Source organism: Physeter macrocephalus, chromosome 12, assembly GCF_002837175.3.
Source record: "Physeter macrocephalus isolate SW-GA chromosome 12, ASM283717v5, whole genome shotgun sequence".
In the NCBI taxonomy this organism is placed as follows: Eukaryota; Metazoa; Chordata; class Mammalia; order Artiodactyla; family Physeteridae; genus Physeter; species Physeter macrocephalus.
This window is the reverse complement of record NC_041225.1, coordinates 64631428-64648322: the sequence shown is the minus strand read 5'-3', so window position 1 is coordinate 64648322 and position 16895 is coordinate 64631428. Positions and strand designations below refer to the sequence as shown.

General features: G+C 41.7%; 1 protein-coding gene across 1 annotated transcript in view; it reads left to right on the top strand.

Annotated features, from left to right (window-relative positions):
* The window catches only part of LHCGR (luteinizing hormone/choriogonadotropin receptor), a 65836-nt gene that overhangs the window by 14113 nt on the left and 34828 nt on the right, over positions 1 to 16895 (top strand). Inside the window, exons 2-6 of the mRNA XM_024118835.2 lie at positions 4605 to 4676; positions 6676 to 6750; positions 9751 to 9825; positions 12063 to 12137; positions 12226 to 12303. Of these exons, the coding sequence (XP_023974603.1) occupies positions 4605 to 4676; positions 6676 to 6750; positions 9751 to 9825; positions 12063 to 12137; positions 12226 to 12303 (375 nt within the window). The remainder of the gene's footprint in view (positions 1 to 4604; positions 4677 to 6675; positions 6751 to 9750; positions 9826 to 12062; positions 12138 to 12225; positions 12304 to 16895) is intronic.

The window sequence follows — 16895 nt, the reverse complement described above, 5'->3', positions numbered from 1 at the left end:
ACTTTAACACATAACTGGAAGGTTTGGGGGACTTGCATGTGGGATTCATGAGTCGATGGAGTTTCCAAAACTGATGAAACTAAGGCAGCCCTTGTCATCCAGTCTAAGTATGTGCTTCAACATCTCTGGTAAAGGCTCTTGAGCAAGGTAGAATTTGGCCATAATTCAGATATCACCTGGGTTATATCATCAATTAATTAAAAAATCAAAGTTTAAAACTATAAAAAGGACTATGAAATGTAATAAATATAAGTAACTGCATGATTCCACACCATATACTTCCACAGCCATCTCACTCACTATTCAAGAGGCAGAGAGAACTCTCCACTCTGCAAGTTCAACTTCACGTTTGCCCAGTAACCTTGGTTCTCTACCACCCATCTGAGATGCATAGTTTGGGAGTGTCAATCTCTTATGTTTCTTTGCTCCATGCATAGCTTTCATTCCCTTTGTTGACACTGGACAACAGAGCTGCTGGACTGTCCTTGCTTTTGGCCCCTTTTTCCTAGTTCTCCTTGGCGTCTGCTATTTATCAAATGATATTAACTAGACCTTTCCATAAGAGTTCCTGAAGTTCACAAAATTCTTAGAATACATGTAGACCTAACTTTCAAAAAAAAAAAAAAGAAAGAAAGAAGGAAAGAAGAAGGGAAGAGAAGGAGGGGGGAACTCAATACATCAAAATGAAAATGTTATCTTCTCCATTTGTCTCTCAGGTACAGAGGGTTAAGTTGACCATACTTTTTCCTTCAAATAACATAATCATTGGGTCATTCAAAGTCCCCTCATTTTAGTTATTCATTTTATCCCCCCCTCCCACTTTCTCTCAACTCACCATAGGCAACCATGCTGATGTATGTTTATATGTTTTCTAATGGCTAATGTTTGGTGTGTATGTATTTTAATTCTGCAAGTAGTATCGTGTATACATATCATTAATTTCTTAGTTGTTTCTCTTAACACCATGATTCTAAGATCCACACATGCTGCTCTGTGTACCTTTACACCCTTGCTCCTAACTGCTGACACATTAGGTAGGTGTACATTTTAGCACTCCCTCGCTCAGTAGTGGACACTCAGGTTGCCTTCAGTACCCCTTGATGCCACAAGGCTGTGAAGAAAATCCTTGTGCAAGTTTCCTTGAGTATCAGTGTGCAGATTTCTCTGGGATACATACAGGAGTAGAACTGCAGGGTTATTGAGACAACTGTTCACATTGCTAAGAGCTTCTGGCTTCACGGAAAGAATCACAGAAGCATCCATCAGAGAAGGGATCACCTTCAAAGGGAGTACGTTCAAATGGTTATTAACAAATCATGGGCCACGTGAACATTTAAATACAGGGGACAGGCACTTGAATGCTTAGTAACTGCTGCCCACTGTGATGAATCAGAAAGGAATACACAGTATCTCTAAAATAAAAATATATAAGTCAGTGGGGAAAACAGTTTGGGATTCATAGAAGCACGTTCTCCACATCACTTCATGAGACTTCTTCTGTTGTGAAAAGCTTGGTGCACCTGTCTCACCCCACCTCTCTCCCCATTCTCTGACCCCCAGGCCTCTTTCTTGTCCCAGCCACACCCATAAAGCTACTACCTCCTGTTCGCTCAGTGCCTCTTTTATGGTAGGAACTCTATTTTCACTCTCATCACTACTGCCTTTCCTGCTCTGAAGCGTCAACATCAACTCTACAAAATTTCATCTTGCACCAGGGCTGTTCTGTAGTCACCGGGGACAGCCAGTGCATGATCTACAGCTTCTCTCACTTCTGTCCAACCTTTGCTCCTCATCCCTCATCCCTACATCGATCAAAAACTCAGGCACCCTCCCTGGTCAAATCTGAGCCACACTGTTCCCCGGGGAGCCACGCTGTGTTCCTTTTTTGGAGGAGGAGGGTGCCTGCTGAGAGGCTCCAGCTTCTGGGCTCCATTTACATGAATAAACAGCTCTGAAAGGTTCAGTTGAAGCTTTTATGTAAACACTCTCCAAAATATGTTCTGCACTGCATTATCCCCAGCAATAAAGATTCTGGAATCAGAATTTGGCCGTCAGTTTTATTGATGTTGCATGGGGTACAGTAGAATACAGCTTTCTCTTCTGGAAATGTATTGACTTGGCAGTGCAGACAGCAATAAACCTGTGTTTTTAATCAGTAAGCCAAGCAGACATGATTCCAGAAGAAATATAGGAAGGAAACATGCCATCATAAGAAGATTTCTCCCCCTACAGTCCCTGTTCTTCTCTGATACCCTGTTAAATAAGTTTGGGTACTGAAGGATGTACTTGGTGGAACTGTCTTCAGGAATAACATCAGAGGAGCATGTTTGGATTACTTGTTCTAGGTTGTAGCATCTCTAAGAGACAGTTGAGTGAAAGCATTTTTCTGCAATGAAATTTCTTTGCATTAGCCCTAGAGAGGAACTGCTGGCAAGCTGCTTTGCAGGAGGAATAGCAAGAGTGTGACATGCCTCTTCTCAAGAGAAACAAGGTTCCAATTCATGTCCCTTCACCTTGCTCACTGAGACAGAGTGACTGACCTGGTATATATCCGAAGGAAACGAAAGCACTATCTCTAAGAGACATCTGCATCTCATGTTCATTGCAGCATTACTCATAATAGCCAAGATAAGGAAACAACCTAAAGTCACTAGACAGATGAATGGATGGAGAAAATTTGGTATATATATATATATATATATATATATATACACATGACAGAATATTTTTCGGACATAAAAAGAAGAAAATTTGCCATTTGCAACAACCTGGATGACAGTGGAGGGCATTATGCTAAGTGAAATAAGCCAGAGAAAGGCAAATACTATATGGTATCATTTCTCTGTGGAACCTCGAAAAAAAGCCAATTTCACAGAAAGAGAGAATAGAATGGTGGTTGCCAGTGGCTGGGGGTAAGGGAAAATGGGGAGATACAGGTCAAAGGGTACAAACTTTCACTTATAAGAATAGGTTCTGAGGATCTAATGTACAGCATGGTGACTATAGTTAAGAATATGGAAGAAGAATATGGAATTTTCAAATATGTATATTTGAAAGTTGCTGAGTAGATCTTGAGCATCCTTACCACACACAAAAAAAGCTAACTACTTGAGGTGACAGATGTGTCAATTATCTTGATATTGATAATCATTCCACAGTGTAGGTATACATCTAATCATCATGTTGTACACTTTAAATATATACAATTATATTTGTCAATTATCCCTCAATAAAGTTGGGAAAAAAATTTAAAAAGAGAGAGAGTGGCTTAGGAATCATATACTTCAGGCCAGTATTGCACAGTAAAGAACATTTGGAGACTGTCTGCTTGGGCGTGTTACCTTGTCCAGGTTACTTAATCTCTTGTGATCAACTTTCTTCTGCTATTGAAGGGAAATACCCACCTCACTCACACCATTGCTGAGTGGATAAAACAAGGTTACAGGTGGGTGTGCAAAGTTCACACAGCACGTTACAAGCATGTTACAAGTCCCTTCTGGGACTGTAAGACATCTCACTGATTTGAATACGCTCATCATGGTGGAGGCGCTCTCCCCCAGCAGCTAAGCCAGTCTCTGCTGCATAGACACACGAAAAACAAGGCATCATCTCCTACTTCTATCCTCCATATTCTTGACATTCACGTCCCTCCTGAAACGTCCTGGTCCACTCCCCTCTTTTCTTCCAGTCCTTGAGCCAAATGCTTGAATCATTGTACATGCTTGATAAATACTGGTTGAACATTCATCTACGCCTTGCAGATGCTTTCTCCTGAGTTATCTTAACCCCAGTTTCCGTTATCATCCTATTCTGGTTTTGCTCTTGCTGAGTAGTCACTCTTTGCCCCACTTTTATGTAACGCATAACTTTTATCTCAGTTCAAGAACACTCAGATTGTTCTGCTGGATATAAGTAGGTGCCTGAAGGAATCTCTATAGATACTCCCCGCAAATGGCATGAGATGCCCGTTTGAGTTAACCATAGGAGCAAAGTGGTCTGGTTGGGCTAATATTAAAATAGGCTGCCTGGGGAAGGTGGTAAAGATCAAAATAGGAACATGTTCTTAGTGAATCTTCCCTTCTCTTGCCTGCCTGGTTTTCAATTGTATTTTCACCATCTATTTCTCCACTCTACCCAAGATAGCTTCTTTTCCATCTTCCCGACAAGCCTATAAGTCCACTCTAAAACTGTGTGTTAACTATTTACTTGGTGCCAAGCCCTATACTTTATACAGGTTATTTTGATTAATCATCATAACAACCCTGTGAAATAGAAGTTATTATTTCAATTTTATAGATGAAGAAATTGAAACAGAGGACTTAAAAAATATGCTCAGGGTCCTATAGCCAGATAGTAGGAGAGTAGGGATTTGAACGTGGTTGGGTCTGATCCCAAAGTTCACTATCTTAAAAACAAAATTACACACTCTTTGATAAAGACCAAGAATGAGTCATGGCACCTCTCTTTATTGATATAAGTTAGAACTTTCAACCTGAATCTAGCTATTTGGAACTCTGTAGTCACACACACACATTTTATTCATGAATTTAAAAGGCACCCAATCTTAAATCTTAAGCTCTTGGCTCTCCTTTTTTCTTTTCTAGATCACTCACCTATCTCCCTATCAAAGTAATCCCATCTCAAGCTTTCAGAGGACTTAATGAGGTCATAAAAATGTAAGTAAGATACTGCATATCAAAAGACATTTATAATTGGAATAAATTTTTCCCTCAGAGAACACATAGTTGAAAGGGGATAATTTTTCTAGGAGAGAAATTGTGTTTAGGAAACCCCAGTATTTTTATCTTTAAAGTACAAATAATACCCAGGGACCTGTGAAGAAAAGGTGTGATTTTCAAGAGTTATTAAAATCCAGATAACTAACCTTGCTTCAGTGAACTGAATGTCTTTTGATAAGTGATGATAAATTACTCAAGTAGAAAAGAAGGTAGATTTCAGTCATAAAAACTCTCCCTCTGCTAGAGCAGCTATTCCCTCATGTCAAATTTTTAGATAACACCTACATAGAAGAAAATGTGTTGAAAGTTTATTGTGCATCAGAAGATTATCTTTGTATCTAAAATATAAGTGTATCACAAAAACACAGTATCTATAGCCATATTATTGATAAAAGGCATTTATCAAAATTGTAAAGCAGCCCGATAATGCAATGTGATCTCATATTTGTGTTACATGTAAGTTCAATCCTATATCCCTGTGTCAGCTTCTAGGACACAAGATCCCATACATGGAAAGAGAACTTTCAAAGGAGTCCACTATTCCAGCAACCTCCTTAATGTTAGTCAGAGTCAAAGGACCTCAGAGGCCATTTAGTTCCCAGAGAGCATCTTAACAATCCTCTGGGCTTTGGAAGTAGATTTGCATCTCTAAAGAAGACGCTGCATCATCAGTCCTAGTTCCTTGGGGAACCTCTGATTGCTCTTTAGGGTATAAGCAAGCAATGAGGATATTAAAAATAATTCATTAAGAATTAGTGCATATTATAGGAAATACACTGCAGGTTACGTAAATGTCCGTTTGCTTGCCTTACTCTTCTGCTCTCAAGTTTAAATGTTGAGTTTTGATAGCTTTTAATATATTAAGACCTCCTAGTGAGAAAAGCAGCCACAGTTAAATAAGTGACCCATTAGGTAGGAATAAGATCAATCAGCCTAGGAACTATCCATCACTGTGTTGTTCATAAAAGACCTTAACTGCCTTAGGCTCAGCCTTCCTGTGGGCTAAAGCTCTCATCAAGTCTGAAGCCTTCAGTGAATGTAAACATTAGATTTTGCGACTTCTTTCTCAGCTGGCAGCAAATGGTAGCTTATGCTGGGATTTTAGGGTAACAGTGACATTACCTACATGCTTGGCGGTGGTAAATATATGGCAAAGTTGGTTCCTTTACTTTTGTGTCTTTTTTTAAAAAAAAATCAGTTCATTCACTTATCTATTCATTCATTTATACCCTATGTGCCAGGCGACATGAAGCCACCAGGGATTTAGAAGTGAATAGGACATACTCCTTGTCCTCATTTGCTAATGAAGTGAAGGAAATGGTCAAATAAACAGACAAGTTACAACACAAGAAGGACACTTCGTGTAGGAGTTGACCACTTTGCAATTGCATCAGAACAGGATTTGGGGAAAGGGGTAAAGAGTTAAGAAACAATGAATCCTAACTCAAATTAAAACCTCACTAGAGAGATGGAGTTGAGAACCCACACATTCTGATCCTGGCCCTGAACCTTCCCACGAGCATTATTTGCCTCTCCTCTCAGAGCTTTAATTCCCCAAACTGTAAAACAAGGGAATCTGACTGGATTTTCCCAAAGGACGCGTCCACTTCTAACAGTCTGTGACTCTGAGTCATAGATAAATAAGAAAAAGAACCTGTCACATCGATAGGGAATACTGAAACTTGCATTTCAACTGCATCTGGGTTGCAGGTGCCAATTAGTGTTCCTAAAGGCGGGGGGCGGGTGGGGGGGATATATATGGGCGAGTTAGCACTTCCTGACGGGAGGACAACTTAAGGCTTCCCTGTTCTTTTTTAAAAGGACACACTGGAGCCCCCAGTTGTTGGGTTGTACACACAGCTTATTATTATGCAGACACGGTCATTTCTTTCATGTTTCTTCTTCTTCTTTTTTTTTTTTTCTCTCTCTCCCCTAGTGAAATCTCTCAGAGTGATTCCCTGGAAAAGATAGAAGCTAATGCCTTTGACAACCTCCTCAATTTGTCTGAAATGTAAGCATCAGCTAACGGATAGTTTATTGCTGTACACTGTTACCCTCGCTTGCTGGAGCCCACTCAGTATTTGTATTCAAGCATCCACTGCTAGGAATCCAAGAGGAAAAGACCACAGCAATTACTAGGTCTGGGCAGGCACTAATTTCTCTCACTGCAGTGGCCTGAAGGTTGCCATGGTGACAACTGCTTCTCCCTGGGCGCTGTATAAACTCTGAAACATCACAACACAAAGCTGGAAATTAAAACTGACATTGTGGAGTCCTGCCAAGTAGCTCTTACCTTACGGAAGGGAGGGTATGGAGTTCTTGGGGTGGTGGGAAAATTTGGAAAGGAGCTTAGAGATCATCAATTAGTTCACTGGGCACTGTTTGGGCATGTTCGTTTGTTTAGTAAATGGTTCTTGGAAACCTACCATGTAAAAGTGTTTGGCATGTGTATGTTGGATTTGTTGTTATTATTGTGATGTTTTTGAACTGAGTTTTAAAAATAATCCTTTCCAAATTATCATTTTCCTCCAATTTACAAAAAAGAGGGGATGGGAGAAGACTGGCTCTATTCAGTTTTCAGATGATAAACCTGTGGCCCAAAGAGGTTAACTGACTTGCCTGATGCCACACAGCAAGTTAGTGGCAGAGCTGGGACTAGAAATCAGGTCATGTGACTCCTAAACCAGACTTCTTACTGCTGCCTCGTTTGGCCCAAACCCGACCTTCTCCAAACCGCATCTGCAGAAGAGTTTCAAAAGTTAAGGAAGCGAGAAAGATGTTAGCAACAAACATATTTTGAGCACTTGTGCTTGGCCTTTATTTCCTCTAGGTTGTGTCGTTTAATTCGCACAGCTGCCCTGCAAAGTGGGATAATTATCTCTTTTGTTCATGGGAAGGAATGGGGGCTCAGAACGGTCAGTAACTTGACCAATGTGGCACCTTAGACAACGGCAGGGCTCGAATTCAACCCCAGCCTATCTTCAAAGCTTGTGTATTCTCCGCTGTACCACAAGGCCTCCCTATGAGTGGTCCAAATAGCAATTATCTAAAGAGAATAATTAATTAAGAAGTATGTGGGTACACATGTCCAACCAAAGGTCAAATGCTACTGGAATACAGAGGAGGTTAAAATATAAATCTCCCCCAGGAAATGATGGTGTAACCAGAGAGGTTAAGACTAACTCACCAAACAGTTATGGGGAAATCTGAAATAATGGGTGTTTAAGTGCAAAAGGTATAGTCTGGACTTCGCTGTGAAGTAGAATTTCAAGAGGGGAGTGGGGAGGGGGGAAGGTCATTTCCATGACAGGTGACAGTCCTATCCCAGACCTGGAAATCTGAAAATCTGCAGTTTTAACAGACTTCCCGAGCAATGTTGAAGCAGAGCAGCGTGAGATCAATAAAGCTGTTCGTGATGCACAGCAACATTTATTAATAGATAAAGTATCAATTTATCAATACAGAAGGAAAAATAAAGTGCTCTAAGGGAAAGTTTATGGACTTTTCCCAAAGAAGGCCCTAAGACTAGAATGTTAGCTCCCCACAAGCCCTCTTTGTCTTGTTCACAGCTGTATCTCCAGCACCTAGAACAATGCCTGGCACATGTAGGTGCTCAGTAAATGTGTGTTGACTGAATGAATGTATGGATGAGTGGTCAGACCCCAAAAGAGTCTTAAGAAATAAAAGTTCTTTCCGTCCTACCCACATGATGTCTTATGTGGCCCATGATTGCTTGACTCAGTTGTTGTAAAAATAATTACAACAAAACATCACTCACCTCTTCAGAATCAAAGGGACAGAAAGGACGGAAATAGGCAGCAATAGTGGGTAACTTTAGAAGGCAGAATGCACACTAGACTCAGAGTCAGCAAAACCGAGCTCACCTCCAAGTCTGCTACTTTTCAGCTCTGTGACTAGAGGCAAATCATTCAACTTCCTGATTTCATCAACTAGGAGAGTCACTGTTAACACTGGTGGAGGCCTTACTGCGATCGCGACACACACATTTACTGCTCAAAAACCACACTATGAGGAAACCAAGCTTTAAGTGAGGTATCCAAGGTCATACAATTAGTAAAACCAGCATGTAAAACCAAGCTGACTCCAGAGTCCATCCACCTAACCAATACACTAGATTTTCTACAGAACAAGAATAATTATCATTTCCTTAGGTGGTTGCTGCATGGGTTAAAAAAGCCAAACGCATGTACTACCTTTTATTGAATCCAGAGTAGACAGAACCCAGTAAATGTGGCTGCTTCTCAAAGTCACTGGGGAACTAGGGAGAAGAGCAATAACGCCACTGTGGTATTATGGCTGTACTTTTATATTTTGCGAAGCCCTGCCTTGTACATTATCTCTACCTATTGTGTTACTCACTACCTGCCAACCTGTGAGGTAGGAAGAGTGCTGTTATTATTCTAATTTTACAGAAGGGAGCATTAGCTCCGGGAAATTAGGAGGCTTGGCATCATCACACAACGAATTATCTATAGAATGGACAAAAAAATCCCCCAAATCCAAGCCCCCGGCCTCTGCCCTGGGCTTTTACAAAGACTGAGTGCCCATCTGGATAACTGGTCAGTGTGACTGCCGAAGACCAGTTTGCCTACAAGGACAAGTAGCCAATTTGTTCATTTCTCCTGGGAATGGAATCTCCCATCACCCCCAGTGTGCTGGCTCCATGGTGGGGCACGACCTAGCTGGCCAGGAGCCCTGGATGTTGGTGCTTCCTCAGGGGGTGCAAGGGAGAATGGAACAGACTGCCAGCTATGATGCTTACACCTATCTCAGCAAGAGGTTGAAAGCAGAACTTCCTGGCAATAGCCAACTAGCTCTCACCATTCCGTTTCTCTCCCCAGGGTCCCTGGAGCTCCCCTCAAGCACAGGAAAGTCACTTGATTTTGTTGATGCCACTTTCAGCCAGCATCCTCTGGTGACCATGACCTTGTGCATTCCAAACGAAACACATCTATTAAACTGCTGCCTGTTTTTCTATTTCTCTTTACAGACTGATCCAGAACACTAAAAATCTGGTGTACATTGAGCCTGGAGCATTTACAAATCTCCCCCGGTTAAAATACCTGTGAGGAATTTTCCTTTTTAAGCAATTGGGGAAGGGAACATGGGCATCTGATGAAAACCTAAACAATTAAAAGGTGGAGAGAATTTTTAAACCACATACTTAGCATTATCTGCATGTCTGTCTTCAGCCCCCTGATTAAAATTTGATCAGCATTTCTTATCAGCTACCATGCCGGGTGCTTTCAAATACACGTAAGTGGTTCCCAACATTTTCTCCGTCCCAAACAACCAAGAAGAATGTCACCCCTTTGCAATGATTTTCAAAGTGATGGCGGCCATGGAACAGGGAGGTCAGGACACTTTAAAAAGGGTAAATCGGGGCTTCCCTGGTGGCGCAGTGGTTGAGGGTCCGCCTGCCGATGCAGGGGACACGGGTTCGTGCCCCGGTCCGGGAGGATCCCACATGCCGCGGAGCGGCTGGGCCCGTGAGCCATGGCCGCTGAGCCTGCGCGTCCGGAGCCTGTGCTCCGCAACGGGAGAGGCCACAACAGTGAGAGGCCCGCGTACCGCAAAAAAAAAAAAAAAAAAGGGTAAATCGGAATCTCTAAGGTGAGGTGGTGAGGTAGAGAGAGCATAGGTGAAAGTGGAAGAGGCAATTCTGATTTGATCCCCATCGCTGGTTGAAAATTATTGATCTCCTTTCTCTCATGTGTTCATTCATTCGTTAAGTGAAAACTTTTAAAGCATTACTTTGAGGTAGGCACTGTGCCATATAAACGAAATCATTATTTTCTATTTCCCATTAAAACTTATTAAGTCCACTAGTTAGAACTATAAGTTAAGTACCACTGTAGCCCAGCAGATTCATTGCCTTGCCAGCAAAACCAGAATTCCTGAAACTTGATACAAATCTATAAATTAATCACCATGGATCTTCTCATATATCAAGTAACCACTGATTCACACAGAAAAATGAACATTTAACCCTCTAACACAGATGTCCATTCTCTCTTCTTCCTGACGAATTAAATTTCATAAAATCTCTAGAGGATGCAAAGTCCACAACCCCTGCCAGCTGAAAAAAAAAAAAAAAAGAGGAGGAGGGGCAGACACCTCTCTAGTGTTCCACAACATCCAAGCAGTCCTGCCCTGGGGGATGGGCACGAGTGTAGCTCCTTCGGCAGCTCTAACACTGGATGATGATTCCTAACCCAAGTGTTCTGCTTTTCCAGACCTCCGAGGGGTCTATGGGACACATAAGTATCCGCAGCATCAACTACTTTGGAAAAACATAAGAAAATCCCAGAACCAAATTTGACCACTGCAGCCCCTTGTTATCGAAGAATCATTGTCTTTATTAAATAGCATTTCACCCCTAAAAAGCAATATTCCCCCAACCCCGGTACACACTGCAGTCCGAGCCCACACTGCCTTCACCAGCCACAGACAGGGCAAGGATTCTGTGTGATCTGGGGTAACGGGTAGGGAAGAGACCCAGAGTGAGCCAAAAGAGAAAGATGGCTTCCTTTCATTGTCACCAGAGTGCCGGGCAGTTCATTTCAGTTGTCCAGTGTCCATGACTGTTGAATTTAAAACGTGATTGGGGGAGATCCAGATGCCTGGACTCCTTTCCCATTCTTGTGTAATAAAATATCCTTCAATTTAACCTATCACTGAAGCCTCTCTCCTCCTTGAAGGCTAAATAAAAGGTGGGAGGAAAAGAAGAGGAGTCTTGAGTAGCTCCAATAACCCAAAGAATGCTTAATGATCTCAGTGAGATACAAGGAAGCACTCCCTGAACCGCAAGGTAGCTAAATAAAGGGAGATTTTTAATAACGAGGAAATGGATTTCTCACATGGAGATGAATCCTCCTGAAGTGTTTGAGTTAAAACCTGTTCTAAAGTAGTGAGATGCTTTCTGGAACCATCAAGAGCACGGAATAAACTAGTTAGCAAAAGGAAATGGAATGCAATACAATACGAAAATGCAATTGATGCAATAGTAAAAAGACAGGCTGGAAATATTTACAGACATAAGTGAAAAAGACTTAAAAGTTTAGTCCCATCACCTAGATCTCTAAATAGGAGTCATTAGAGTAACTACTCCCACAGTGTTAGGGGCTTTTAAATTCTGATGATCTTCAGCAGCTAGAAGTGTTACTGATAAAGCCAAACTCCATATTTTTTAATTTAATGTGAAAATAGTATTACAAAGTGCCTTTCTATCGTTTTTATCTTTATTCCTTAATAACAATCACTTTTACTCTGCCCACATTCCCACCCTTCCCCAAACCACAGGAGCATCTGTAACACAGGCATCCGAAAGCTTCCAGATGTTACGAAGATCTTCTCCTCTGAATTTAATTTCATTCTGTAAGTACCAGGCTGATTGCTATGCATAACAGTTTCCTATTTGCATCTGAAATTTGGAAAGTAAATATTTCTCATTTCATTCCTCAAGGGAAATTTGTGATAACTTACACATAACCACCGTACCAGGAAATGCTTTTCAAGGGATGAATAACGAATCCATAACACTGTGAGTAAACTCGCAGATTCACGCTCTGCCATACAGCTCCTGCCATTCCCACTTCTAGCTTGAGGTGGGCTCTTTCTCATCTTTTACCATGTTCCTAACTCTCTGGTGACATTCTTTTTGACCTAAAATGCCAAGGGTGAGAGGAGTTGTGTGGGATGGCAGCTAGGTCACATGTTCACATGACAATCAACCAACCCATTAAATTCAAAATTAATCCAATGGGCCCTGAGGATTTACAGTGACCAAATTTCCAACTGATGAAATTGTTCACTACATCAGTGGACTGCTTTGAAGCTAAGAAGAGACAGCCTGGAGGGGAGTCGCTGCCCTGGTTAAGAGAGCACAGAAATTTCAAGTTTCAACTGAGAAGAGTTTGAAAGGATATTCTCCAAGTAGGTAGAGTAGTTGATCAATGGACCCTGCTCTCTCTCTCTCTCTCTCTATCTCTCTCTCTCTCTCTCTCTCTCTCTCATTTTTCACCCTCCCCTTAGAACCTGCTCACTTTGCTTCTGAAGGGACAACATTGATGCCCATTCCCTAAATCCTTTAATACTTGAAAATAATGTCTTTTTATCTGGCAGTCACTTATCAGGTTATCAGGCTTACAGGCCTATCCCTTTCATGCTCTTTCCTAGGGCCTTGCTACTAAAAGTATGGTCCATGGACAAGCATCTACAGCATCTTCTGAGAGCTGCTTAGAAATGCAGACTCTCAGGCCCATCCCAGACCTACTGACTCAGAATCTTCATTTTCATAAGATTCCAAGTGATTCACATGCACGTTAAAGTTCAAGGGGCATCATACTAAGATAACCCACCTCATTCTCTTCACTGTACACCTGCCTGGCTTCCTTCCCCTGGGATCCCTGCCATCTTTACGTGGGGCACCTTCCTTTGCCCCACCATTCAGAGGCAGCATCCTGGGTACCATGTCTCATTTATGTCCAAAGCCCAGTGACAAGTGTTCAACCCTGCTCCCCACATCCACATCCTCTCACTCATTCTGCTTTGGTTACAGTCCATGGCAGGATCTGTGATGAGGCCATAAATGAGCTTAAATGTCCTTAAAGAAAGAGAGAGCGTGCATTGGGTGACCCTGAGATGAGGAGGTAGTTGTGAAACAAGAGAAGTGACCATCTCAGAGGACTCTCTTCTATACAGTGGATTCTAGAAATTGGTATCAACGGTACACTGCATTTGAATAGTACTTTTACTTTTTGTAGGTGTAGTTCAACACACGCAAGTGTCATGTTACAAAGCTGTGGCCAATACAGCATTGACTCAGAGTGTTGCAATCAAAAGAATACAGAGCAGCAACCAAAAATAGTTTCAAAATAACTCAAATTCTTAACTTAAAACTCTTGAACACCAGAAATGAGACTAGACCCTAGAAAAACTTCTCTACAGTCTTTCTACTCCTCCATTTCCCTCATGTATTGTAGCTCTTCCCGCTGTTAGAAAGTGTTTCTGACTCACCATTGTATACGGATCTGGCACTACTCATTCATCATGTCCCCTGTCAGAAACAGGGCATTTACAGAGCAAACACTGAGTGGGGAGGTACCTCACGCTTTAGGATTTGGGGTCTTTCCACGTCTTTGTTGAGGACACAAAAGACATATAAGATCCATGTCTTTGAGAAGCTCATAATCTCAATGGGGGAAAACATGAAAGAAGGAAAGAATAATACAAGCCACTAGACATTCACTGTGAGTGTGTGGTACACAGAAATGAGAAGTATTGGAGAGGTCCTCTTGGGCTGGAGAATCAGAGAGGCTGCAGACTTGAGTTAGACCTTGTAGAACCAGTAACGTTTGTATGAGTAAAAGTGATAAAAGCAGCTAATATTTATATAGCACTGACACTGTTTTAAAGTACTTTTTAAAACTCATTTTAGTCTCGCAGCAACCCTATGAGGTAGGAACTATCAGCCCCACTTTTAGATGAGGACACCAAGGCACTAAGAATTTAAGTAATTTGGCCAAGGTCAAGCTTTAGACTCAGACAGTCTTGGCTCCAGAGTCATGGTCTTACCCATTTTGTGATACCATATACCGAGAAAAGGGGAATGAATATTCCAAGTGAACGTAAGCAAAAGCATGGCTGTGGGAAGGAGGAAAATGGGATGAGGCATACTTATTGGGAGCAAACATCCTGCTTAAGAAATGGAAAATACATTTAGATAAATGGCAGGGGTGGAGGAGACACTGGATTGCAGAGGGTTTTAAACGCAGGGATCAGGGGCTAAAGGCTTAGAAAGAACCCTGAGAAAAGTATTAAGAAGAAACCACTCGGTAGAGTAGACTTTAATTCAAAGATCACAAATATCCAATACTCCCTTTGATTTTCACCTAAATCTAAAAATAAGCAGGAACCAATAGGTACTCCTCCCAGATACATGCACAGCAATGGGGGTGGAGTGGAATAAGAATGAAAGAGCAGAAGATGTGGAAGAAGACCAATAAGAAAAATGAATGTTGACATAACCCATAGGGGTCTATGAGCTCACAAGATGGGGCCACCCCACCGAAGCCAAGGGACAACTAAAGATTTCTTCTCACACATCACATATCAGCATTGGTACACAAGAGCTGCACAGTGGTTTTATTAGGGGCCATTAACTTATTTTAGTTATGATTTTAAGAAGGACAGTGCCTACCAGCAGGGCATAACTGCCCCACCTCTGAAGTTAATGAGGATTGCAGCTCCATCTCTCCCAGAGAGCGTGCGTTGGGAATATGCATCGGCATTGTGCTTCCACCCCCTCCTCTCGGCCCTTCATCTGGAAGGAAGTGATTAGTCATTTGCTTGGCACTTGTTCTCAGCTGAACAGGCCCTTCTGTAAGTGAAGGATCATGTGGAGCACGCCGTTGGAAAAGGGTATTACATTCAAAGAGGAAAGCCTTATTTCCTCAGCTATAAAGTTCAACTCTAATTAGAAAATAATGAAAGCAAGCCTTCTCTTTTCATTATTAGTAGTATTTGAGATTTTGGTTTTCCTGGAACCTTTCCTGTCCTCCCCCCACCCAGATCTTTACCAACTGTGAGCTCATTTTATGAAAACAAAACATTGGCTGCACCACCTTTCAAATATTCTAGATGACTTATCACACCAGTCTCAAAAAGGAGTCAACCTTGATTCACGTCTGAACTCCACACAGAGAAGGAAAGATCACAGCAATTAATTCTCTAAGACCCTTCGGAGAAGGGTGACCTGGCAAAGGATGACAAGACTCCAAGCTACCCCTGTGACAAGCCGCAGTGGAGAGACTATTGGGCGCTGAAGTAGAAAGCCCGGCTTCCAGTCCTGGCTCTGCGTCTAACCAGCCTTAGTCAAGTCACACCACGGCAACATGCCTCTGTCTCTGTCTCTCCAGTGGGATTATTAATACCTCCTTGTGCAAATTCAATTACATTGTGTCAACTACACTGTACCACCACTTAAAAGCTCATATTCAGCAAGCCAGTTATTTCAGACCATCATGAAAACATCGTGTGTCATCATCTCTTTTAAACATGTTTTATTTTGAAAATTTTAACTGACAAATGGAATCCATTTGTCTTTCCACTGACAAGCGGAAAGAACTGCACTATGATCAACCCTGTACACCTTACCTAGTTTCACCCACTGTTAACAGCTTACCACACCCACTCCATCTCTAGATAGCGAAGTATATATAACACATTTCCCTCTTGCCAAACCATCCAAAAGAAGTTTATAGACATCATGACACTTCCTACCTAAATTCTTCAGCATGTATCTCCTTAAACAGAAACATTCTACATTACAACACCATTACACCTAAGAAAATCAACATGGATTTAATGACATCATCCAACCTACAGTTGACATTCAAATGAATATGTCTTTTATAGATTTTTTTAAAGTCAGAATTCAAAGTTTATACATTGCATTTTTACTGTTATGCCCCTTTGTCCTCCCAACCTTACCTCCCATCCCCCACTCCTGAGAACTGCCCCCCTGCCTTCCTCTGTTCTATATGACACCAATTCCTTTGAGGGCCCAGGCCAGTTATCTGGACTCATCTGACTGCATTGTCCTGATTAGATTCAGGTCAACGTTTCTGCAAGAATACTGCAAAGGGGAGGTTATACGTCTCCCACTGCATCAAACCAGGAGGCCCATTGTGTCATGCTGTACCACTCCTTGGCCATCTGGTTAAGGTGGTGATTGCCAGACCTCTTCATTTTAAGGGCACATTTTTCCCTTTGTCATAAATAAGTAAACCATTGTGGGATACTCTGAGTTCATGTGACTATCGAGTTGGCCAACAACCTTTCACCCAATGGTTTCAGCATCTGTTCATTATTCAGTTATTATATAGAGAGCTACAAAATGATAGTTTTAAACTTATCACTCCTCTACATTTATCAGCCAGCCCTCTTCTGTATAAAAGAGGTTTCCTTCTTTTTCCTTTTCCTCTCTTTCTCTCTTGGCTCTCTCTTTTTTTTTAACATCTGTATTGGAGTATAATTGCTTTACAATGGTGTGTTAGTTTCTGCTTTATAACAAAGTGAATCAGCTATACATATACATATATCCCCATATCTCGGCATTTCCTTCCCATTTAG